At 38.8% G+C, this 27079-nt stretch overlaps 1 protein-coding gene across 2 annotated transcripts in view; it reads left to right on the forward strand.

Annotated features, from left to right (window-relative positions):
• The window catches only part of RAB15 (RAB15, member RAS oncogene family), a 50997-nt gene extending 37739 nt beyond the window's left edge, over positions 1–13258 (forward strand). For both annotated transcript variants that reach the window (XM_074236105.1, XM_074236106.1), the window contains 6 exons: positions 4563–4623; positions 5643–5703; positions 7027–7104; positions 8253–8342; positions 12409–12474; positions 12665–13258. In XM_074236105.1, coding sequence (XP_074092206.1) covers positions 4563–4623; positions 5643–5703; positions 7027–7104; positions 8253–8342; positions 12409–12474; positions 12665–12823 — 515 coding nt within the window. In that variant the 3' untranslated portion in view covers positions 12824–13258. The remainder of the gene's footprint in view (positions 1–4562; positions 4624–5642; positions 5704–7026; positions 7105–8252; positions 8343–12408; positions 12475–12664) is intronic.
• The last annotated feature ends 13821 nt before the right edge of the window (positions 13259–27079 follow it).

Below are 27079 nucleotides of genomic sequence, written 5' to 3' on the forward strand. Positions count from 1 at the left end.
TGATGCCAGGAGAAGCACATGAATTGGATTTGAGTGAGGGGGTACTGTGTTAAGTCACCAGCCTCACTTTCTTCTCAGATATGAATCAGGATGACTGGAGGTGACCCTGGATGCGAGGCAATCAAGGTTAAGTAACTAGCTCAAGGTCACACACAACTAGTAAGTGTCAAATGACTGAGATTAGATTTGAACTCCTGACTCCAAATTCAGTACTCTATCTACTGCACCACCTAGCTGACCTAAAGATAAGGTAGCAGAAAAAGAAAAGTAAACAAAACAAAACAAAAAACTCAAGATTGAAAAGAGAATCCTTGAGGCATTTTTTTTAATGGAGTGAAAAGAAAGGAAAGAAGACCAAAGGGCAGCTAGGTGACATGGTAGATAGAGCACAGGTCCTAGAGTTAGGAGGACCTGAGTTCAAAACCAGACTCAGATACTCACTAGCTGTGGGACACTAGGCAAATCACTTAAACCCCCATTATTTCAAAAAAAGAAGTACTAAAAAAATGTAGAAACATAAAAAAAAAAGGAAGAAAGAAGATCAAAAAGAAGGTCAAAGAAGCAGGGTAGCTTTGAAAACTATAGGTTGTTCTACACTTGAAAAGAAATCCAAACTGTAATAACAATAACAATAATAATAATAGTAATAATAATAATGAAGCATTTATATAGAACAGGAGTGGGAAATGTCTGATCTATGTATGGGCTGTACAAAGTCCATGAAATAATTTGGTCTGGCACTCCCAAGACAAATACAGGTGGGACTAAAAAATTCAATAAATCTAAGTACTTGTTAGAGGTGAATTAATTAAATATTTGATAATTTTTAATTTTTAAGTTGCTAGATATCCAAATGACCCTTGACAGAAAAAGGTTCCCCACCTTGATGTAGAGCTTTCCAAATTATCTTATTTTATTTTCACAACAACTTTGGGAGTTAGATACTATTATTATTTTATAGATAAGGAAATTGAGGCAGGTAGGAGGTAAACAATTGCCCCAGTTTACATAGCTAGAAGTTGTGGCCAGATTTGAACTCATCTTTCTGATTCCTTGTCCAGTGCTCTGATTCCTTTGTGTCACTCAGTTTTCTTTTATATGTAATAGAGATCTACAGTTTTATATAAATATCCTCTTTTTCTGTTCCACTTCATAGTGCCTATGCTATTTTGTGTTTGTTAAATTAAGAATAAAATTTTTTTTTAAAGAAATTAAGATTAAGGGACTTAGCCCATTTCACACAGCTAGTTCATCAGAGAGAGGATATATATAAATTCTAAGGACAGTTCATTATGTCATGCTGTCTCTCTAGGGTACAACTTACCTGCTAAAAATAAATTTCCCTCAAATGAAAGTGAAAAAAACTAGCCATATCCATCCTTTAGCCTTCCTCCAAAGGAGCAGTAAAAGTTAGACAATGAGGGACAATACTTGAAGAGTTTAGCAGGGAGGTATTGGTAATGGTGGTATACAAATAAAAAGTATAATTACTTAAACTCCACTGTGTAAATGCAATAAAGTTTCATTGAGGTACATACTCAAAACAAAATCAGTTTATTAAGTGATGAATTTAACTGTTAACAAAGGGGGGGGTCAGACTGGTTACCCCAGCAAGACCAGTGACCCCATTAAGAAGTGGGGGGAAGGGGCGGCTAGGTGGCGTAGTGGATAAAGCACCATCCCTGGAGTCAGTAGTACCTGGGTTCAAATCAGGTCTCAAGACACTTAATAATTACCTAGCTGTGTGGCCTTGGGCAAGCCACTTAACCCCATTTGCCTTGCAAAAACCTAAAAAAAAAAGAAGAAGAAGAAGTGGGGGAATCCCTCTCTGGTAATTAAGGGATATTAATTATTTTATGGGACTCATCTGCCTCTTGCAATCTTGACTAGAAAATGGGAACCATCAGATTTGCTCCCCTTGGGGAAGATCAAACCTTTTCTAATTGTACAAATACAGGCAAGGACAGAAGTCTTGTGGGGTGGGGGGAATGGTTGGTCCAAGGTTAAGCTTGTTAGGACTTACAAACACCAAATGTCCCAGGGGTTAACTGCATGAGTGACAACAACATTCCCTTTTAACAATATCTTTAAATTAACTCAGAGGGAACTCTATTTCTGAGCAAGGTAAATTCAGGTAAATGCTAACCCAATTATAAAAATCAATATAGTACAAAATCAGTTACCTTGTAAAACCAATATAGTAGAAATCAGAGGTAATATTGATTTTTTTTCTTTTCACAGTGCCAATGTTAGAAGTTGGCACTTTTGGGGTAGAGAGAAAAGTTAGGATCATTAACATAGGAAAGGATCCAATGTAGAGGTCAGGGTCCTATAGGGTCCTATATAATAATAATAATGATGATGATATTTGTCCTTCATTTTCAAAGAAAACCACAACATCAGGAAGGTGATGCCATGACAGCACATGATTTGGATTTGAGTGAGGAGATGCTGTGCTAAGTCACCAGCCTCACTTTCTTCTTCAGAGCCATCTGGATTCAGTGGCCAGATATGAATTAGGACCTGGATTGGGCCTAAGTGACTTGCCCAAGGTTACACAGCTAGCAAATGGCAAGTGTCCGAGGTCAGATTTGAATTCCCATCCTCCTGAATCCAAGATCAGTGCTCTGTCCACTGTGCTGGAACCCAGATGACTCTGGAGGAGAAAGTGAGGTTTGTAACTTAGTACAACACCTCTCACTCAAATCCAGTTCCTGTTCTTGTCATGGCATCACCTCCCCTGATGTCATGACCTTCTTCAAGAATAAAGGACAAAAAAAATCATCATATCCTGATGTTATGACCTTCTTTAAGAATGAAAGATAATGGGGCAGCTAGGTGGCACAGTGAATAGAGCACTGGCCCTGGAGTCAGGAATACCTGAGTTCAAATCTGGCCTCAGACACTTAATAATTACCTAGCTGTGTGGCCTTGGGCAAGCCACTTAACCACATTTGCCTTCCAAAAACCTAAAAAAAAAAAAAAAAAAAAATGAAGGACAAAAAAAAATCATCATATCCCTAGAACAGTGACTGATTCATAGTAAATGTTAAAAAAAAAAAAAAAAAAAAAGATAGCCTAGGTGGATATACTGGGGATAGAGGTTTTAGGAGGGAAGGAAGAAGAGTAACTGGGTGTGAGAGTCAATATATCTTCAGCAGCATATATCTTCAGCACCTACCATCACAAAAAAGGAAAAGATTTCTACTGGAATGGAAAGAGTAACCCTTTCCTAAATATCAGAGGCTGCAAGTTCAGAATTCATGACCTCTTGCATCTTTCTCATAAAGCACAATGGGTGTCTTCTTTAATTTCCCTTTCTAATAGATTTAAGTCATTTGGTTTATATTAATTCCCGGAGGCCAAGCCTTAAATAGTGAGAGACAAGGGTAGGGTAGGGAGTCAGGTCAACAATAAGACAAAACTGTCTTCTATGTATTAGATGCCCCACCAACTGTTGTCCCCATAAACTGGATGCCATATCCACTTTCATGCCATGAAAAGTTTCCTTAAATAATTAGTCCTCCTAGGAAATCCAGAGGTGCTATCTTGCTTACATACCTTAATATATTGGTGTTCCCTTTTGGATACCTACTTTTCTAGGAATGAAATGAGAACACAAACAATTGATCTAATATAATACTAAGCCTCTCCCTCTAGCTGATGAAAACTCATAAGATACTATCCAAATGAAATATGAAGTAGAACCCATATTGGTTTAAGCTAACATGTTTTCAGATTGTTTAAACTAACAAAAGTGTTGTGGTCAGTCTTTCTGGAGACATTGGGGAATGGAAAGTATAGCACTATTTTTCAGTAGAGAGTCACTTATCTTTGAAGAAGCCAGCCACATCTCTTCTAGTGATGTGTTACATTCTTCATTGTTTTCCCTTGCTGGAAATCTCCCCCCCCCCCCCATCATGGGTAAAAGTTTCTATTTTTGACTGGTTTTAGCAGTAAATTGGGCTAGCCTGTGTCCTGTACCTTATGTAATAAAGTATTCTACTGGGGGTTTTTTCCATACCCAAATGCTAGGGCCATGGTAGACTCTCTAACCAACCCTAGTTTCACAGGTATGAACAAAGGTCCAAAATAAGAATTAAGGCTTTTCCCTACTCCAAGTTCTGTAAACATCCCTCTGATCAGCTGATAAGTGTTCAGGAGTATCCCAAGGCCTCCTCAAGATAAATGTGGTAGAAGGGGAAAAACAAGGTATGTATAGTTGGTTTAGTTGCTATTTCTAGGAATTAAAACTCTAGGATGAGGTAAACAGAAAAAGTTTTTCCCGAATTTATAAATAGATTTCACACATAAGTACAGTAAGACAGATTTTGGATTTTTTTAAAACTGTTAATTGAGGCAACTATGAAAAACTCCCTTATGTCACTTCTGCCTCTTCCTGCCTCCCCAGCAGGCCTCTGTTTCACATGACCCTCAGTCTCCTGACCAGAGTCTTCCTGTCATGTTCCTTATCCTTTTAAAATTTCTAGTTTTTCCTTGAGCTTTCTTAGTTCTGATGGGGGCATCTCCTAACCTGTTCCTCCTCTCCTCTCTTCCCCCAGGAGTTGATTTTAAGATGAAGACTATAGAAGTAGATGGCATCAAAGTTCGGATACAGATTTGGTGAGTTAGATGGGAGGAAAACAAGGAATCAGCAGGCATGTGGGATCGCTTCCTGGGGAAGAGGGAAACAGTTACAGCCCAACTTCAGTGTTAGGCTACCCTTAAATTGTCATTGGACCTGGAGTCAGGAAACTGAGTTTAAATCCAGATTCAGACACTTACTAGATGTGTGATCTTGGGCAAATTACTTAACCCCTTTTTGCCTCAGTGTCTCATCTTTAAAATAGGGACAAACTGGAGAGAGAAATGACAAATCACTCTGGTTTCTTTACCAAGATAACTCCATAGACCCTTGTCCATGGTGTCACATAGAGGTGGATACAACTGAATGACTAAACAGCAACAATCCCTAAATTGTCACTGTGCCCCGAAACATCTCTTGGGAGAGAAACAGAAGGGTCATGGTCCAGTGGTGTGAGGGAAGAAAGAGGGAAAGCAGAGATAAGGAAATCATTGTATGAGGGCAAGTTAGACAACTTTGGAGCCCTCCCAGAAAACCATAGTGCAGTTTCCATATATGACCACCAGAAGTCACTGTGGCTTTCTGGTTCAAAACCTCATGCACTATTGTTTAGGAAATGTGTAGGAATTATATCTTGACTTCAGAGTGATGGAGGAGGAGCTTTCAGTGAGATCCTTGGAGAATGAGAATGGCAGGATGGGGATTAAAACAGTCCCTGCTCCCATCATCTAGCCATATGTTCTGATTTTTCCAGAGATGCTCAGTATCATTGCCTTTTCTGGCTCAGAGGTATGGTTCCCAGGAAGGCAAGGAGACTAGTGTGCCTTCCCTCATGAAAGCTCATAGTCAGATCTGGCTTCTTCTCTTCATTATTAGGTCCTTATTTCCTGCCAGATCCTAAGGCATAAAATTCCATTGATTTACACATTCATCTTTTCTTTCAGGATAAGCTTTTCTTCCCTTTCCTTCTCCCTCCTTTCCTTCCCTTCTCCCTCCTTCCCTCCCCATTCCTGCTGTACCATGCCCTTATTCTGGAGAACCTGGCTTTCTGTTTCAGGGATACTGCAGGGCAAGAAAGATATCAGACTATCACCAAGCAGTACTACAGGCGGGCCCAGGTAAGTAAGTCCCTTGCTCAGGAAATTGGAGAGAAGAGAGGCTTAATTCTGTGACTCTCTGTTCAGAGGTTGCAAGGAGAAGTAACTTTATTTTGCATTATGAAAAAAAGTATGTGGGTTTTCATATTTTCAGCAAACATTTATTAATGTCTCCTTTAACATTTCTGTGACTGCCTCATCCAGTGCACATAGTGCAATGTTTACCTGCACTGGGATTTCAGTTTGGGGATGAATGGCCTCTGGGAATTAATATAAACCAAATGACTTAAGTCTATTAGAAAGGGAAATTAAAAAGACGCCCATTGTGCTTTATGAGAAAGATGTGAGAGGTCATGAATTCTGAACTTGCAGCCTGTGATATTCAGGAAAGGGTTACTCTTTCCATTCCAGTAGAAATCTTTTCCTTTTTGATGTACTTACTAGTACATCCTGAAGATATATAAAATTTATCTAAGACACAGCCTCTCTTTATCTCCAACATTTAGCATAGACTCACCCAGAACAAATGTTTTATAAATGCTTTCTTTCATTAATTTATTTACTATCTTCATGAAGCTTACAATTTAGCAGGGGAAATTATGATACATATATTCCCATAATCTGATTGTTACTACCTTGGTTGTGTTGCAGGCTGTAGTCCCTCTATGACTGGTCTTAAACATAACAATGAGTCAGTCAATAAAACTTTTAAAGTACTTTTTAGTTATGAGGCTCTCTACTAAGTCCTAGAATGGATCCATATACAGATGACTATAATACAGAATCATGCATAAGTGCACAATGGAGAAGTATGAATGAGATCTTAGGGGGAAGGTCATCAAGGATATCAGGAGGTCAATCAATCAACAAGCAATGATTTAGGACTTACTATATCCCAGGCAATGGAATACAAAGATAGAAATGAAATGATCTCTGGAGAAGGTGGGGATAACTTAGAGCAACATCCAATTCAACAAATATTTTTTTGTCTTCTACTACATGTAGATCAGGACCTTTTCTTTCATGGAACTTAGAGGGATATGGCTCACACACAAAGAGGTATACATAAGTAAATTAATTGAGTAAAGAAAATCACCTCTCCAAGACCAAAGGAAATAATATTATCATAAGCCAAAGTAACTTGGACTTTTAAGATCTGGGGTGGGTAGTCAGCGCAGTATACATACTCTTCAGGGAAGAAGGGAGGTTGGGTCCCAGCACTTATGGTGCTGAAGTGCCCTCTTTTGACTTCCTATTTCTCAGGATATTTTCTTGTGTGTATGTCTGTGTGAATCCCTCATTTCTTTCTCTTTCTCTCTCTTCCCCCCCTCTTCCCCCTCACAGGGAATATTTTTAGTCTATGACATCAGTAGTGAACGGTCTTACCAGCACATCATGAAGTGGGTCAGTGATGTGGATGAGGTAAGACAAACCGCACATTCCCTTTAAGTGAAGGCCAGAGACCTCAAAGGGTGTAGATGAGATGGGAAGACTTAGAGCTCTGATACTAATGAATAAATTCTATATCTTGGTTTCCATGGTTTGAGGACCAAAGCAAGACCCTAAGGAAGATCTGAAAGTTCTCACATCCTATATCTCTTCCACAGACTTAATTTGAATCAAGATGTGCCTCAACCTTCACTGTGATCTATGAACTACTTTTTTCCATAGGCCTTCAGGGTCGATAAGATAGAATCAAGGGGGTGTTCAGATACCTGGGTTCTCTGTGAGGCACCCTTAATAAATAGCTTTATGATTTTGGGTTAAATCATCTCACTTCTCTGACCTCTATTTTTCTCATTATGAAATGAGGGGGTTGGACTAGATGATCTATAATGAGGTTCTGACCTTTTGATCCAGGGACTGATCTCAAGGGGTCAGTGAATATGGATAGGGGTGGAATTCCACTTTTATTTTCCCTAACTTAGTTTGCAAGGCAAATGGGGTTAAGTGGTTTGCCCAAGGCCACACAGCTAGGTAATTATTAAATGTCTGAGACCGTATTTGAACCCAGGTACTCCTGACTACAGGGCAGGTGCTTTATCCACTGTGCCACCTAGCTGCCCCTAGTTTCCTTTTTTTAATCCTATTTAATTTATTATATATTTATAACATTAGTCTGAGAAGAGGTCCACAGGATTCGTTAGACTGACAAAGAGGTCCATGTGTGACTCACAGTAAACAGAACCTAACTGATAAGGATCCTTCTAAGAAGGATCTAAGAAGTCTTAGTGTATCTGTAAAATGAGGGGGTTTAGCCTAAATCTAAGAAACCTAAGGTCTCTCTTGGCCGTAACATTCTGAGGCTTTCAATGTTTAAAGTACCAACTCCAGGCAAATAAGTGTGTACCCTAAATTGCCACTGTGGCTACCTTTCTGACATATCCTAAGGTGAGCAAGGCTATTGCAAACAGAGCCAGGCAGACAAATTGTCTGCAATGGTCCTGTGACTCTTGAATTTGGAGATGGTTTTGTGGAAGAGCTCTGGGGAAAAATGGTGGTATACAGCAGTGGGGATGTGATAGAAGAGAGGCTGTAGGCAATATTAGTCCTGTCTTCTTTGTTCCCAGTATGCACCAGAAGGAGTCCAGAAAATCCTTATTGGGAATAAGGCTGATGAAGAACAGAAAAGGCAAGTGGGAAGAGAACAAGGCCAGCAGGTAAGTGGGGGGGGGGGACTGTGGTGTAGTGGACAAAATATTGAACCTGGGGGCAGGAAAGTGTAGGTTCTAACTGCAGCCTCAGTCACTTTCTAGCTGTGGATAAATCATTGATCTCTGCCTCAATTTCCTCATCTGTGTAATGGGGATAATAATAATAGCTACCTCTCTGGTTGTTGTGAGAATCAAGTGGAATAATATTTGTAAAGTGTTTTGCAAAACTTAAAGTGAAGTGCTATTCTAGTGATAGCTATTATTATCCCAGTGCCACTGGGGTAAATGGGCTAATATAGGAGCTCTGATGAAGAACAAAGCTCTATTTCTCAACAGTTTCTTCATAAAGAATTTTATTGTCATCATCACTGTAAATTAGTAAAAGCACCAAAAGACCTAGGGAGAGAGTTATATTAATAATAATAATAGTAGTAGTAATAATAATGATGACAATAATAACTCACATTTCCATGATGTTGTAAGGTTAGCAAAATACTTTATATACTCTCTCCTCCTCTGTAACTGCTAACTAAAAGCCCTAACTAAAAATCCCAATTTCAATAGGACACCTTCCCCAAATCCTCTTAATTACAGTGCCTTCACTCTGTTAATCACTTTCTATTTATCCTGTTTATAGCTTGCTTTGTATATATTTTTCTCCTTTATTAAATAGTAAGCTCCTTGAGGGCAGGGGGCTTACCTCTTTTGCCTCTTTTTTTGTGTCTCCAGTGCTTGCTTAGGACATAGTAGGCATTTGACAAATGTTTATCCATTGATTGACAATTTCATTTGATCTTCACAACTCCCCTGTGAGATTTTATATATGTATATATATATATATATATATATATATATATATGTATATATGTATGTATGTATGTATATATGTATATGATAGGAAACTGAGGATCATTGAAGTTAAATGACTTACCCAGGATCACACAGCTAGTAAGACTCAACTCAACCTTGGGTCTTAATCTAATTCCTTCAGGGAATTCCCTCCAGGAGATTTTGCTTTCAGTCACCCCTTCTCTCTTCCTAATTTTCAGTCTATCCACTGGCTTTTTCCCTACTGCCATAAATCTCCCTGGATGTCTCCCATTCTCAACAAACAAACAAAAAACTTTCACTTGATCCTATCAGACACTAATCATGTAGTTTTTCCTATACTGCAAACTAAATTCCTAGAAAAATCTGTCTATACTTAATGCTTCTACTTTATTCTTACTCATTTTTCAACCTGTCATGTACTTTTATCCTTCTGCTCCCCTTTCAGTTGGAATTGTTCTTGTCAGAATTTCCCAAGTCTGTCTGTCTGTCTGTCTGTCTGTCTGTCTCTCTCTCTCTCTCTCTCTTTCTCTTTTTTTTTACAAGGCAGTGGGGTTAAGTGACTTGCCCAAGGTCACACAGCTAGGTAATTATTAAGTGTCTGAGTCTGGATTTGAACTTAGGTACTCCTGACTCCAGGGCCGAAGCTTTGTCCACTGTGCCACCTAGCTGCCCCACAATAGTCTCTTATTAAATTCAAAGGCTCTTCCTCCAGTCTACTTTCTGCTATGGGTCAGTATGATAGCCCTCAGAGATATATTGCTCCTGCCACATGTAGGCACCTCCCCAATTCTGTAACCACAAATATTCTTTTAGTATAAGTTAAGTACCCAACTATTGACTTTTTATTTGCTTTTTAATTAGTTTAGAATTATTAAAATATCAGTCAGGCAACTAGGTGGTACAGTAGATAGGGCACTGACCCTAGAGTCAAGAAGACCTGAGTTCAAATCTGGATTCAGACACTTAATATAGTCTCCATGTTGGTGATCTCATCAGTTCCTCTATATTTCACAATCATCTTTATGCAGAAATTCCCAGAGCCATTTCTCCAGCCATCTTCTCTCCTGGGCTCTTGTCCTAGATCTCCAGGTATTGTTTAGATGTTTCACAATTGTGAAACTCAATGTGTCTAAATTCATTATCATTCCCACCATTTCCATATGATATCCTATTTCTCATTTTTCTATTTCTATCAAGATTACCATCATTCTCCCTGTTACTTGGGTTAGAAATATAGGAATCATCCTTGATTTTTTCAGACTCTATCTCACCCATAATATTCAGATGCCAAATCAGACAATCAACAAATATGCTAAATACCCACTAAATACCAGATTCTGTGGGCATAAAAATGAAATCATTTTTTTCCCTCAAAGAGCTTATTATTTTTTCAGAAAAAAACGATCCTTGAATTCTTTTTTCTACTTTTCCATCTCCCCATTAAGAAAACAAGGAAAAAAACCATTACAAACATGTATGTTAATATAAATAGAAACATGTATTTTAATATAAATTATTATATTAACCATATTCTCCAAAAATGTGCTTCAATTTATACTTTGAATCCAGCCCTTTACCTGGAAATGGATGAGATTCTTTTCTAATATGGGAGACAACTTCCTAATAAGGGAGTAGTGGTTCAAGAAGCCTATCCAATCACAAGAATTAAAATAGAATCATAGAACAAGAAGTAGAAAGGGAGTAGAGTGAGTACACTGGTGTAGAGAAGCAGTGGGATATTCTGATATGTTAGGTAAATTTTCACCAATTCCATTATCACAACAGATCAACTCCAGTGCATGATCCTAGAAATGAATGGATTAATTAGGTAGATGGGCATTTGAGAAGGGGGTAGATATAGTCTGTGAAGGTGAGTATCTGGAGGGTTAATTTTCTTAATAAGGCAATGATGCAGACTAGGTGACAAACTGCCTGTGCTTGAGATAACCCTAGTGACTGGTAGATGGCTACATGGGATGTTAAGTAACATTTGAAATCTTGTCAATTCAGTCCTTCTCCTCTTACTACAGTCACTGTAATCTAGGGTGTCTCATCACCTATCTTGCCTGGACCTAGGCAAGTAAGGGAACTCCTAAGGTAATCAGTTTTCCTGCCTCTTCTCTCTCTAATCTGTCTACCACACAGCTACCACATTGATGGTCCTGGCCATGACACTGCATTGCTCAAGAACTTCCTTTGGTTCCTTATTGTCTCTAAAATAAAGTATAAATTCCTCTACTTGATGTTTAAAGTCTTTCACAACCTAACTGCAGTTTTTTTTTCCAGTATAGTTTGCACATTCCTTTCCTAAAGAAGTAAAAGAGATAGATATTTCCAATGTAAGCATGCTTCTCCTGATGAACAGCAATGGTTTTTCATTCTCTCTTTGTATACCCAATAATGACTGCTAAGTGGTGCCATAGTTCATTGAGGGCTGGACCTGGAATCAGAAGACTCTTCTTCCCTAGTTCAAATCCAACCTCAGACATTTACTAACTATATGGCCCTGAGCAAGTCACTTAACCCTGTTTGCCTCAGTTCCTCATCTGTAAAATGGGGTCATGAAGTTGGACATGACTGAAAAATTACATACTCACACCCACCCATACAGCCCAAAATACTCAATAAATGCTTGATGAATTGGACAGAATTGAACTTCCCCCTCACCAAAAACAGGTGATCAAACTCATCTGTTGTTCTTCCTATAGTTCCTTTCTATGCTTTTGTACACAGTCTGTAGTTCTAGCCTGGAAATGGTCTGTATTCTCACTTCTTCAAACTTCTAGCTTCCTTATATGGATCCAGGAACAGAGGGCAGGAGATGTCACAGTCAAAAAAAAAATTCCCACTGACTGGGACAAGCTATCTGAAGGAACTTGATGGGACTCTGTCCAATAATCTGGAAACCAAGTCCCATTGCCCTTCCTCAGCTCCCTACTATTTGCTTATTCTTATCCTCATTCTCAGGTCAGAGAATGGGACAAAGATAAAATAAAGATTAAAAAAATGGATCCCCTGGGAATAAAGCTAGAAGAGTCATGGGAAAGTTGAGAATTGGGAAGTCAGGGGACAGAGTTAAGACACTGTCTAGGGGACTAAGGGGGAATATTCTCAGAAAGTAGAAGAGATGGGTAATTCCAAGGAAAATTGATTTCTCCACCAGCTTTCAGGGACCTCAAGGGCAATTTTCCATTCTTCCTCTCTTGCCAACCCCATCTCAGGGGTTTTATTCTCCTTGCAGCTGGCTAAAGAGTATGGCATGGACTTCTTTGAAACTAGTGCCTGCACCAACCTCAACATAAAGGAGGTGAGTGAATTGGGCCAAGGGTGGGAGTAGAGCGGGATTTACCTGGGGAGAGAGCCAGTCATGGTGAGGGGTTGAGGGAGAGAGAAGGTAAAAGCAAAATATTCCTAGAGCCAAGAGTTTATGTGGCCAGGAGAAGGGAAGTTTCAGAAGACTAATCAATAGAGCTAACCTATGTCTTTTTGTCCCCTAGTCCTTCACTCGACTGACTGAACTGGTTCTGCAGGCACACAAGAAAGAGCTTGACGGTCTCCGAGCACATGCTAAGGAGGAATTGGCACTGGCTGAGTTGGAAGAGAAAGACAACAAAACTGAGGGCACAGGGAACTCTTCAAAAAATTGCTGGTGTTGAAGAACCCATGCAGGGCACCCCTCCTGCCCTGTACCACAATTTCCCCTCCACAGACCAGGGGACAGTAAAGGGCTCTGGGTCTCACTCCCTTATTGCTCTTCCCTCACCCAGATAACTTCATTGAATGTCAGTAGGTATTATTGTCCAGCCTCTGGAGCAGAGTCCCTGTCCTCTCTTAGTGACCTTCTTTTCCCCTTCAGGCACTAGTGTCCTTAAATGTTTCCCTGAACCTCAGGCTTCCCATGTTCCCAAGCTGTGTAGTGATGAGCATCTACAATTCTATCCCTTTTCTTCCCCATCTTGCTTCTTTGCTATTTTCCTAGAGTGCCTGAGACCATAGACACATCTACTCTTTTGCCTCTCTTTGTCTCACACACCACACACACACACACACACACACACACACACACACACACACACACACACAAACATACACAAACACGAGATTTGCCTACCCTTTGTTACTATCAGTGTTATCAACTCTTCCATTCCTTTCTTCTCTCTCTTCCCTTCTGCCTGGTGGGCTTGTTTAAGGAACTGGAACCAGGTTCATGAGACTTTTTATTTCTCTACTCACTACAGGGAAGTACCACTACCTATGGAATTCCTTCTTTTTTGCATCACGTTTGCCATCGTGTTGTGAGGAAACTAGGAGGGAGCAGCAGGACAGTACCTTAGCATGTGGCAGAGCCTACCTACTCCCTCCTCCATCCAAGTCTCCCACTCCCTACCCTGGTGTCTGACCCTGCCTCACTCCTTCTAGTAGTTTTTGCTACTTCCCAACTTTTAGTGAAGTTCCTCTCCTACTAGAAAATTAAACGTGGAGGTAGAAAAAAAATCAGCCAGAGGCTGAGTAAAGGAAAGAAGCTGCTAAGGAAAAGGGTTCTGGTTGGGTGGGAAGGACATTCCCTTGTTTGGGAGGAAACTGACTTCTTTGTCAAGTTGATCTTGTTTCCCTCCTCCTATTTTCTTCCTACTCAAAAGCACATGCATTTTTCTGTTCCTACATTCCTATATTTAAAGCAAATAGATCAGGGAGATGAATTTCTACTATGGGGAAGATTTTGGGACTAATGTTACCAATAGAGACAAACTCTTAGGGATTGGTTGGGGGGCCATGGAAGAGCAGGGTAGTCTATGAGATGATGGCAACATCTCTTGGACTGCACCTTCAAGAAAAGGGGGAGTTAATTTTCTGCCTTCACTTTCTAACTGAGAAAAGCATTTTCCTGTGATCCTCTGGGACTGGAGAGAGAAACATTATCTCTTCAGGAACCTTTTCTTGAATCCAACTTCCTTCCTAACCTAAGCCATGGATTTGCTTGACAAGGAATTAGTGAAAGAAGGCCATAGGCTTTTGTATATCCTATCTTTGTTTCAGGAATGAAGATGAGGAGTGGGAAAAGTACAAAAGCTTAGGTGAGAAGCTCTTAATGACATTTTGGAAACCCTTAAGGATGAAACGTGTGCATCTTGCTCCTCCAGTGGGCTGTTGGTGATGGAATATTTACAGCTGAAAGCGCATTACTGTGACTGCCAGCAGGAAAAAGGGAGGCTGTGATGTTTATCTAGAATTCCTTTAATTCAGAAGATATCAAGAACCTTGTGGGTTCTTGAGGCTTCACATGTCAGAATCCTAGGCTGGACCCAACTTGCCTTCTAGCTTGACCCTGGGAAGATTAGGATAATCAGCTCCCCTTTAGAGTCACCCCACCCTGGCATCCCAATAGAGGAGCAGCATAGAGGAGAGGTCAGTTATCCAGCTACCTCAGATAGGGACTCTTTACATGTCTATTAGGGATTCAACAACTTAGAAGCAAGATTCATTGAGTAAAGAGTGTGTGCTTGACCATGAACCCCTTCCAATACACTATCTAAATAGTTCAGTTCAGTCTCTTCCCTATAACTCAGGTTACAGAAAGACCAGGGAAGCTAAAAATGGGAATAAATTGAGGCTAGAAGGAAAATAACTAAGGAGAGACTAAAGGTTAAGGAAGAGGAGAAAAAGTTATAGGACTCCTTTTAAATCAGCTAAATTAAGTCTCTATTAGGTGCTTAATTGATAGTCAATATGCATTTATTAAGTGCCTACTAAGTGTCAGATTTTCACTAAGTACTGGGGATACTAGAAAAGCAAAAGGGACTCCCTGCCCTCGAGGATCTCACACTCTAATGGGGGGGGGGGAGAATAAGCAAATAGAAGCTTCATAGAGGATAAATAGGAAATAAAAAAACAGAGGGAAGGCACTAGAATTAGAGTTTGAGAGGTTTCTAGAGAGGGTGAGATTTTAGTTGGGACTTGAAGGAAACCCAGAAGCTGAGAGGCAGAGATGAAGAAGGAAAACATTCCAAGTATAGGGAAGAACCCGGGGAAATACCCAGAACTGAGCAGTGGAGAATAGCAAGCAAGGAGGCCAGTGTCACTTGATCAGAGTATTATGTGGAGGGTTGGAGGGAAGAGAGTTATGTAAGGTATAAGACTGGAAAGGTGAAGGAGAGGGACTAATTGGAGCTAGATTATAAAGGGCTCTGAATTCCAAATAGGACTTTATATTTGATCCTGGAGGTGATAGGGAGAAATTGGTTTACTGAGTATGAGGATAATCTGTTTGGACCTGCATTTTAGAAAATCGCTTTGGCAGCTAAACAAAGGTTGTACTAAAATGGTGACCAACCAAAAGCCTTATTGCAAGAGAACCACTGTGAAGTGGTGAGGGCCTACACTACAATAGTTGCTTGAGGACAAATAGAGTTTACATAAAACACTGGAATCCTGCACTCATGGAGTGTATAGATTAGAAAGAACAGACACAAGCAGAGATGACTATAATATGTAAGGGTTTGTAAGTACTTTATAACAATACAAAACACATTCTGTATGAGGGGATAAAGTCATTAGTAGGAGAAATCACAATATCTCAGTACAGATAAAGCCTTGCCTTCCTGCCTTCAAACTAGAAGGTCCTTCTGGACATAGAGTAAGGCAGTGATATCTTGGGTAAAGGTGGCCTCCAATTCAATTCATACATTTTCTAAGCTCTCCCTACATCCATGAGCTTGTGGTAGGTACTGTAAATTGGGCAGAGATTCACATTTCTTCCCTCAGGAGGATAGGGGCTAGATTCTATTCCTTGCTAGGGGTCCTGGAAAGAAAATATTTGTATGTTAGGGGAAGTGCCTACTGGTGGAAGGTAAGATTTTGTTTTAAGGGAGAAGCCTTTTTTTTTTTTGGGGGGGGGCAGTATTGATGTTACATACCTCTTCCATAAGACTAGGAAATGGCCCATGGAAATGGCATGAAGACTAGGCCATTGCAGTTCTCACCTTGTCTATTAGCCCATCTCTGTCATCCCTGCCCCTTGCTGTCTTGGCACACAGCCTTGATCCAAAAATGACATTGATTTCTAAGCCCCTGCCTGTCTCTGTGACTTGTGAATGTTGCTGTCCTGTGTCTGGGGTTCATTGTATGAACTGTGAGCAGGGGCTTATCTGTTTTAAACACTGATGTTTTCAGAATAAAGGAAATTTCAAATCTCAGCAGGGCTGCAGTATCACAGTCCTGATATAGAAAGTCTTAGTGAGAGGGGAATAGAGATTTGGGGTTGTTAGTATAAAGGAGGGATCTAGTTGCCCTAAGTCACAGTACTGTGATTCCTGGTGTAGTTTATCTAATGACAACAAGTCCACATTGGAGGCTGCAATATCTCTTATCCTTCTGAGAAATGGTTTGAAACTGTAAAATGAAACACAAGAAAGAACCCCCCCCCCAACATTTGCTGTAAGAGGTTCTTGGGGAAGTTTAATTATCATCTTCATCACAGGAATGTCTTTTAAAACTAGCATTTATTTTTAATTGGAAGTAGAACAGGGTCTACTTAAAATTCTGAAAAAGGACCAAATCTTTCCAGTCCATTTCAACTATATATTAGATACTTCAGGGAAGCAAAGGCAAAAATAAAGCATTCTTTTTTCCCCTCCTTCCTTCTATGCCCTGCCCCACTCCAACTGAAAAGAAAGAGAAAAACTTTATATCACATAACCAAGCAAAACATTTCCACATTGGTCACATCCAAAAATGCATTTCTTTTCATAATAGTGCACTATCTCCCAATCAGATTGGCAGCATTCTTCCTTACTGGTCCTTTGGAAAATAATTGATCATTTAGTTGATCTGTCCTCAAGTCTTTCGAAATTGTTTTTGTAATAATTATGTAGAGTATAGTTTGTTCTTCAGGCTCTGTTCACTTCCCTCTGCATCAGTTCATATGAGACTTTCTATGTCTCTTTGAAAGCAGTTTTTCTCTTATTTCTTCCAGTATATTATATCATTATTTGGCATCCTCTTTATCTTCAGATTTTCTTTTGCCCCCACAAAATTAGCTGCTATAAATACTTCAGTAAGCTGAAGAAGCTAGGGATATATTGGGTAGAAAGGGGGAGGAATGGGTTAGAAATAGAAAGTTAGTGTATCTGGATTTGAGATCATAAGGCTGACCTTGAATACTGGCTTTCTACCTGTGTTTCAGCACCTGTAAATGGGGTTGGAAATACATGTTTTCTAAGCCCCTTTCAATGCTAAGTACTGATTACCCATCACCTTATGTGTTTATAGTACTGTGTAGTACAAAAGTTTTTCACAACAATTACTGCATTTGTACAAAATTTCTGTGAGGTAGACAGGGAAAGTAGTCTTACCTCCACTGAACAGATAAGAAGACAAAACCAAGGAAGTTTAGTTACTCATGCTCTGAAAGACAATAAGTAGAAAAGTTAGAACTTTTATATTCTGACAAATAATCTAATACTTCTTCTGTTAAATTGAAAGGGGAAAGTCATGTGAATTATCTTGCTCTGTAAGTTTATTGACACACACAATTATATGCTGCCACTAGAAAAATTGCTTTTCCTAAAAAGTGGGATGAGATTACTAAGGGTCAGTGCAGCACTTATGATGAGGGGAACTACTGAGATATGACAGGACTAAAAACTCATTCTGTCCTGCGGCAAAGGGATTACAAGGGAGTAGTCGATGGAAGATTTAAGAAAACCTTAGGGAGTACCGGAAAAATATGAAAACATATTCGGGGCATGTTGACACTTTAATAGTTCATTCCATTGTCACTGGCAAATACTAATTACTTGATTGCCTGGTAGAGATTTGGAAGTCTCCTTCCTAACCTCAGCAAAGGGCACAGCTCACCCCCAATTCTTGCTAGCTTTACTTTTTTTTTTAGGTTTTTTTTTTCTAGGCAATGGAGTTAAGTGGCTTGCCCAAGGCCACACAGCTAGGTAATTATTAAGTGTCTGAGGCCACATTTGAACTCAGGTACTCCTGACTCCAGAGCCGGTTCTCTATCCACTGCGCCACCTAGCTGCCCCTAGCTTTACTTTAAAAAAAAATTAACAACAGCAAATTTCACCTTGAGAGAAGGAGCTTTAAGGGAATCCTTTCCTTAAAAAAAAAACACAACATTCTTTTTGGCTACCTGCATACATGTCTGGCAGCTCTAGCCAGACCTAGATTGCAAGAGAGATAAGAACCCTTTCTGAAAAGTCGGGATGGCACAACGTCAAGAGTATTTTCCTTCATTTCTTCCCCAGAATTGCCAACATTGTTTAACACTGTTTAATTCATTTAATTTCATTTTAACATTTTTTAAACATCCATTATGTGCTTGGCAGAGTTTTTCTTTTAACTGGGTTCATGCTTTCATTAGTGTAGGAAGTTCTTAGTGAAGAACTTTTCTCTGCCATTGCAAATCATTAAATCTGCCACTTAGATTTTAGAGTTCTATTACTATTGAGTCACTTTCAGTTGTATCCAACTTTCCAATGCTGCATTTGGGGTTTTCTTGGCAAAGGTACTGGTGTAGTTTGCCACTTCTTTCTCTCCAGCTCATTTTATAGATGAGAAAACAGGCAAACAAAGCTAAGTGACTTGTGCAAGGTCTTATAGCTAGTGTCTTAGGCTGGATTTGAACTCAGGAAGATGAATCTTCTTGATGCCAGGCTGGTGCTCCACTATGCCATCTAGTTAGAGAGTTCACTGAGACCCTAATAAATCAGGTAATTTTTCTATGGTCACAGATCATAAGAACATAGGATCATAGATACAGAGTTGGAAAGGAATCAATGAGTTTAATCTCATCTTATTACAGAAGTATCAGAGGCTCAGAAAGGTTAAATGATTAAGATCACAGAGTTAATAAATATCTGAGAGAGTTTAGAACTCACATCTTTCTGACTCCAAGTCCAATTCTCAATTTACTGCACTGCCAACTGTTTCTTAAAAGAGACATAGAAATTTCCCCATGAGAGAATCAAACATTGGTTTCCTCTGACATAAGGGAATACTCGATTTTATTTTTTTAGCATAGAAAGGCTAAAGGCTAAATCTGAACTCAGGTCTTCTGATTTTGAGGCCAGGTCTCTATAACCATTAAGTCAGGATAGAAAGGCAAAAATGAACAAAAGTTCCTACTCTCAAGGAACTTGAAAGACTGGAACTGACTCAAGGATCCCATAGCCTATGATGCCTCCAGTTTAAAAATGGAGAGATTAAAACTTAAAAAAAAAAACAGTCTGGGCATTAAAAAACTGTAATAGTCATAGACTGCTCTAGGTTCTCATTTTTAACTTTGAACTTTGCTCTCCCTCTCCCATTTTAATGCCTTGAAAAATTATAAAATTATAAAATCATAAAATGATATTTCTCCATTCTCCCTCAAAAAAAAAAAAAAACTCTTGGCACACTTGAAAACACTTAAACATAATGTCAAAAAAAAAAACCTTACCTCTGAACCCAGGAGGTCTGTCAGTCACTTCTTCAGAACCAAGGTTATTCATTGCAATTAATCGAAATTCAGCTGCCATTTACTGGTTTTATTTGCATTATTATACATTGTTCTCCTTTGAGTCTTGAACTCCTCAGAAGAAATCCAAGGCACTAATACAATTACTTTTTTGATTCCTTTATTGGACTTCAAGCATCAGAGCCCTTTGTGGTCACTTAGCTGTGAATTCATTGGAAATCTCACAGGAAATTCAGCTGCCTGAATCTTATCTCTATTGCTTCTTTGGAAGCATACATGCCCCCTTATAAGCACCTTTGGAATTGACCCTTTGGCTGTTTTTACACCAATTCATGTTATCATTTTATCCACTAATATTTATCACCTGCCTAACGTGAGAAAAAGCACTGGACTAGCCCGTCAGAGACAAAACATGAAATCCAGCATCCTTCCTGTCCCTAAAGAGCTCAGAGGTAACTTAGTTCAATCGAACCTGAAGAGGATTCTTCCCTACAATATTTCCACAAGTGGCAGTCATCCAGGCTCCACCAGAAGATCTCCAAGGAAAAGGAAATCACTATCTCCCAAGGTTGGGCAGCTCTGATAGGAATGTTTTCCTTACATAAAATAGGAATCTGTGTCTATCCAACTTTTTTTTTCCATTAAAGATTTTATTTGAGTTTTATAATTTCCCCCCCCATCTTACTTCCCTCCCCCACCCCCTACAGAAGGCAATTTGTCAGTCTTTACACTGTTTCCATGTTATATACATTGATCCAAATTGAGTGTGATGAGAGAGAATTCATATCCTTAAGGAAGAAACATAAAGTATAATACATAAGATTAGACAATAAGATATCAGTTTTTTTTTCTAAATTAAAGGAAATAGTCCTCGGACTTTGTTCAAACTCCATGCCTCTTTATCTGGATACAGATGGTATTCTCTATTGCAGACAGCCCCAAATTGTCCCTGATTGTTGCACTGATGGAATGAGTGAGTCCATTAAGGTTGGTCATCACCCCCATGTTGCTGTTAGAGTGTACAGTGTTTTTCGGGTTCTGCTCATGTTACCCAGCATATCAGTTCATGTAAATCCCTCCAGGCTTCCCTGAATTCCCATCCCTCCTGGTTTCTAATAGGACAATAGTGTTCCATGACGTACATATACCACAGTTTGCTAATCCATTCCCCAATGGAAGGACATTTACTTGATTTCCAATTCTTTGCCACGATAAACAGGGCTGCTATGAATATTTTTGTACAAATGTTATTTTTAACCCTTTTTCATCATCTCTTTAGGGTATAGACTCAGTAGTGGCACTGCTGATCAAAGGGTATGCACATTTTTGTTGCCCTTTGGGCATAGTTCCAAATTTCTCTCCAGAAAGGTGGGTCTATCCAACTTCTACCCTTTGTTTCTAGATCTTCCCAATGGGCCCAAGAAAACTAAGTCTTATCCCTCTGCCATTTGACTGTCCTTCAAACACTGACAGTTACATGTCACTATTAAATGATCTCTCCCAAGTATCCTTAATTCCTTCAACCAATGCTGTTGTAAAAAGAGGGTAACCCTGCCTTATTTAGTTCTGAGGACCTTTGTTAAAGGAGATGAGTCTCACTGAATTCTTTAGAATTTTAACTAAGTGGAATTACAATCTGGGTATCGATCAATTAATCAAAAGGAATTTTAATTAGGTGAGAAAGGAAATTGTTAGGATTGGTCACACCTTAGAAATCTTCTATTTGGACAGTTCAAAAACCCAAGAGAATTGAGCACCTAACAAGAGAGAGAAACCTCCCGTCAAAGTCCTGAGAAGGAATCACTTATGGTGCCATGGTACAAGGAGTCCACCCTTACTGCCTCAGTTTCCTGCCTTCCCTACATTGACCAGAGGAGAGCCTAATGAATGAACCTCAGAGGACAGGAGAATTTTGAGCATCAGATACATCCTAGAGCATTCCCAGGATAGCAATAGTGGGTGCACATGTCTGCACTGTGAGCCAAAGATAAACTGATTATGAGGAGGAAAGGTAGATTCATGGCTCTACAAGGAGCCCAGCAGAAAGCTATACTATACATTAGAACATTAGGAAACATTAGGAAAGACTTTCTGCAAACAGGGGCTGTGAGTTGTCTCTTGTCACATTGCTTCCTAAGTTTGAGTCCACTTCCCCTGGTCTCTATAGATGCTGGTGGGACAATGTGTCGCAAACCTCTGGGGTGATATTTTGTGCAAACCATTTTTACCATAACACCATAGTAAATAACTCTTCCCCAAAGATAATTGTGTGATAAACATGTTGGGAAGTGCATATGTGGGGACTTTAGAGCATTAGAAACCACCTCCAGGTTAACTCTGTAACCCTGAGTATATGTAGTAGCCCTAATCTGGGGACCTAGCCTGCTAGTACAAATGGAAGTTTGGGAGAGTAGCTCCAAAGGAGTGGTGGGATTCAAATAAATTAACAATCAATTTGCCGAAATCAACATTAAAATTATATATCAGTTCTGCCAAATTGGTGTGAACTGATTCTCACAATTGTTCCAAAGAATTTACTGCAGTTTTCTGGCATGCTTTCCATTCCAGTCATGCTCCTGTATTTCAGTGCTTTTTCACAATTTTTTTTTTTAGGTTTTTGCAAGGCAAATGGAGTTAAGTGGTTTGCCCAAGGCCACGCAGCTAGGTAATTATTACTCCTGACTCCAGGGCCCGTGCTTTATCCACTGTGCCACCTAGCCACCCCAATTTCAGTGCTTTTTAAAAGTGAAGTATAAAGATCTGAACATGTTACTCCAGACATCAGTAAAGGAGAGGAGAAAAACACTTCTTTTGTTCTAGATACTATGCCTCCTCTATTACAGTCTAAAAAAAACATCATGGGGTTCTATGAAAAGATATCATATAGCTTCATTAACATCTTCAGACAATCAGAATTGCAGGTGACTCAGGACAAAAGACATGCCTGCAGTGGGTATAAAGGAAATGTAGGGTAAGAAAAATGAGAGCAAGAGATAACAAGGACAACTGAAGTGCTATAGGGGTTCTCACACAGTGTTAAATAATGTAGGGGAAGGTCTCCATCATGTGAAATAGATCTTTTCTGGAGAATTTTAGGAAGGATATGTATAAGAATCATACAAATTGAGAAGTCATGGATAATATAGTAGTTCAGGTCTTAACAAACCACTCAGATCCTTCAGGTTTGATTGAGATAAGGACAAAATAAGATACTAATGAAACATTCACAAGGTAAGAAAAAGGAGGCTTGCTTCACCATGGCAGGAGAAAAGAAAGGAAGACGGTCATTGAAAATATAGCCTTGATCAAGTTGCTTGAGACTTTCCTCTCTCTGTGTTGCCCATGATGGTCTACTAGTAAGCCATCTGAGGGAGCAGTTGGAGCTCCTTGTAACCTGTTTATTTTTTTTGATACCAAGTGACCAGGAACCTGGTCAATGGCTTGAAGCTTCAGATTCCTAAACCAATTAAGTCTCAAGGATTGTTTCAATACTTTTTTTTTTTTAGGTTTTTGCAAGGCAGTGGGGTTAAGTGGCTTGCCCAAGGCCACACAGCTAGGTAATTATTAAGTGTCTGAGGCTGATTTGATCTCAGGTACTCCTGACTTCAGGGCGGGTGCTCTATCCACTGTGCCACCTAGCTGCCCCATGTTTCAATACTTTTTAAAGGAAAGGACTATCCTAGCCTACGTGGCAAAATATTGGTTGATATTCTTCTTTCTACAAATGGATTGTGATCTGAATCTTGAGAAGGTACATTTACATCAGCATGGATCCTTCTAAGAGAAAACCACCTTCATTTTCTTACTGCCATGCTATCCTGAAGATTCATATAGGTCTTCAGCTCACTAAAAACTCCCAGCTCCTTTTCACACAAACATCCAGTCATGTTCCTCCCACACTATTTGTGAAGCTGATTTTTTAAAAATAAAGTCAAAGTATGAGACTTTACATTTGTTCCTATTAACAGTTTCTCCCATTAGATTTGTTGAGATTGGCATGTCAAGATATTTTTGATACTGATTCTGTCATTTAATGTGTTAGATATTGCTCCTAAATTTATATATCTGAAAATTTGATAAACTGACCGAAATACTGAATAGAGTATACCAAATACCAAATTGAAAAGGGTATACTTATATACTTTTTTTGAGGCAATCAGGGTTAAGTAATTTCCTCAGGGTCACACAGCTAGTAACTGTCTGAGGCCAAATTTGAATTCAGGTCCTCCTGATTCCAGGGCTAGTGCTCTGTCTACTACCTAGCTGCCCATTCTCTGGGGTACTTTACTAGAGACTTCCTTCCATGTTAACACTGGCCACTTCTCTTTGAATTTAGTAAATTAACCAGTTCCAAGATCTGCCTATCTGCACTATCACTTAGAGTTTATCATTCTTCTTATCGATACTTCAGTCTTCACTTCAGTCTTCAAAGAATCCAAAGGCAGGGGACTGACTCAAAGTGTAAAGGAATGACATATGGTTGCTATAAATGAAATGAATGATAGGAAAAGAACATGAGTGTGTATTAAGCATTAGATCTACTAGTCAAATGACTGGGTTGAATAAGAAACATTAGTTTGATCTGTCCTTGATAATCCCATTATGTTCCCTTCCTGAATAATTTTAAAATATTTCTTTAATAATATGTTCTAGACAAGCTTGGTCCCAAATAAGAGGAATGAGAAAATACCTCCTCCCAAGAGGTGTTTAAATTTTTAAAAATTTAATTTTCTTTTCCATTTCAAATTTTCTTCTTCCTTCCATCCATTGAGAAGGCAATAGACATTACAAATATGAAGTCATGCAAAACAAATTTGTGCATTAGTCATGTTATGAAAAGAAATAAAAAGAAAAGAATATATGCTTCAAACTGTCTTTTGAGTCCATCAATTCTCTATGGGATAGCATTTTTCATTTAAGTCCTTTGAAACTATAGGATATCATTGTATTGATCAATTGCTAAGTCTTTGATAGATTGATCAGCTTTACAGAATTGCTATTATTATATAAATTGATCTCCTGGTTCTGCTCACTTCACTTTGCATCAGTTCATTTATCTTCCCAGGTTTTTCTGACACTATTGCCTTCATCATTTTATATACTACAATAACAGTCTATCATATTCAGACACCACAATTTCTTCAGACATTCCCCAATTGATGGACATCCCTTCAATTTCTTAATCTCTGTCATAACAAACAGTGCTATGACAAATATTGTTGATACTTATGGGTCCTTTCCATTTGAATTCTTTGGGGTATAGACCTAGTAGAAGTATTTCTGGGTCAAATGGTATGCACAGGTTCATAGCTTTTGGGGCATAGTTCCAAATTGATTTCCAGAGTGCTTAGACTAATTCACAGCCCTACCTACAGAGAAGTATCTATTTTTACACATCCTCTCCAGCATTTGTTATTATCCTTTTCTGCCATCCTAGCCGATCTCATGTACATGATTATTAGTGATTTAGGGTATTTTTACTATTTATAGCTTTGATTTAATCTTTTGAAAACTGTTCTTTTCATATTCCTTGATATCATTCTTACAAATTTGGCTTAGCACCCTATATATTTGGATTTTTAAAAAATTTATTTATTTAAGGAAATTAGGCTAAGTGACTTGCCAAAGAATTTTATATATATATATATATATATATAATCATAGCTAGGCAATGATTAAGTGTCCGAGGCTGGATTTGAACTCAGATCCTCCTGATTCCAAGGTCAGTGCACCACCTACCTGCCCACACCCTATATATTTGATAAAATAAGACTTTGATCAGAGAAATTTATTGTACTTTTTTTTCTCTCAGCTTCTTGCATTTCCTTCTAATTCAAGCTGTTTTAGTTTTGGAATGGCAAGCAGTCCAATTTGTTTGGAGTACATAAAATAAAAGTCATGTCAGATAAGGATGGAGAAGTGAAATGCAATCACAATAAGAACTTTGAATGTCAGATGATACAATTTGGACTTTATTTGATATGGAATAGGGAATCACTGAAGTTATTTGAGCAATGGAGTGGCATGATCAAAGTTATGCATTGAATAGTGAAGAATGGATATTTTATGACGACTGTTTCCCACAATATTCATAGTGATTTAGGGGTAAAGGTTAGAGAATGGGTATCTGGGAGTGGTACATTATACAGAGCACTACCAGAGTCAGGAGGACTTATTAGTTGTGTGACCCCTGGATCAGTCACTTACTACCAATTATGAGAGAGAGAGAGAGAGAGAGAGAGAGAGAGAGAGAGAGAGAGATTGGGTAGCCCATTTCCCAGCTATTTCTCTACCATAGGGTACAACAGGATGCTGATGGAAGACTGTTTGGTGAGTGACAGCCAAAGTATCAGAAACTTTAACTTCCTAGGATTAAAATTAATATGTACAAGTTGCCTTTGAAGTAAGAGATTCTGATTCTATAAATAAATCTTGGGAGTTTACTGACACTACATAGTCTTGGTCTAGGTGATTATTCCTTTCTCCTCTTTATGCTTCTAGTTCATTTTTTTTTCAGTCATAACTAGGAGTTGTTTTTTAAATCTGGGGCAAAAACTATTGGGAGACTAGGGTGTAGTGTTCACAGGTTAGAATCCAGCTTTTGCTTCCTCAAGAAAGATCTTAGGAAAAGGGCACCATGTTGATACTCTGGGGATTGTACTATACCAGCAGAGGACTACAAGGGAAAATGTAAGGGTGCACTGTAGAAAGGAATTGTGCCCTATCCCCAAAGTTGATTCCCAGAGGCAAAATTTTTTATTATCTCTGCATTATTTATGACTTTTCTTGCTTTAATCATTAAAATTTGAACAGAAACTTAAAATTCCTTCTTCTCCACTTATTCATCCACTTCTTCCCCATGGATAAAAGAGGTTGCAATCAATTCATTCCAAATAGAGATACAATAGTTTCCTATATTAGTTCCAGTCCTTCACTCCAGTGTACTGAACCAAAGACAACAGATGTCAAGAGCTTAAAAGCTACTTATATACTTTTTGAAAGACTATAAATCATTATATAAAAAACTGACTATTCTTCTTGCGGCACAGATATAGTTTTTTATTCTTTTTTCTATTTTTCTCATTTTTCTGACCTTGACTATATTTATTTCTCTCTCTCTGCTCCTGCCTGGTTTTACAAAACATTCCCATATCAAATATATATTATGTATGTTATTTCTGTTTTCTTATCTATTAATCCACTTTAATATATGTAGGGTTGTGTGTGTGTGTGTGTGTGTGTGTGTGTGTGTGTGTGTGTGTTTGGTCCTATAGAGAGGTAAGTCTGGACTGGGTGGCAGATTAGGACACCTTCCATAAACTTAAGTAGATGGGATACAAATTTTAATGAGATCCTATTTTGCTCCAATCAATATTAATCAGTTGTGTGATTCCATAGAGGTTATTAATGATTGTTAGCAATTATTAGTGATATATTTATCTAG

The sequence above is a fragment of the Macrotis lagotis genome, chromosome 4 (assembly GCF_037893015.1).
Source record: "Macrotis lagotis isolate mMagLag1 chromosome 4, bilby.v1.9.chrom.fasta, whole genome shotgun sequence".
Lineage (NCBI taxonomy): Eukaryota > Metazoa > Chordata > Mammalia > Peramelemorphia > Peramelidae > Macrotis > Macrotis lagotis.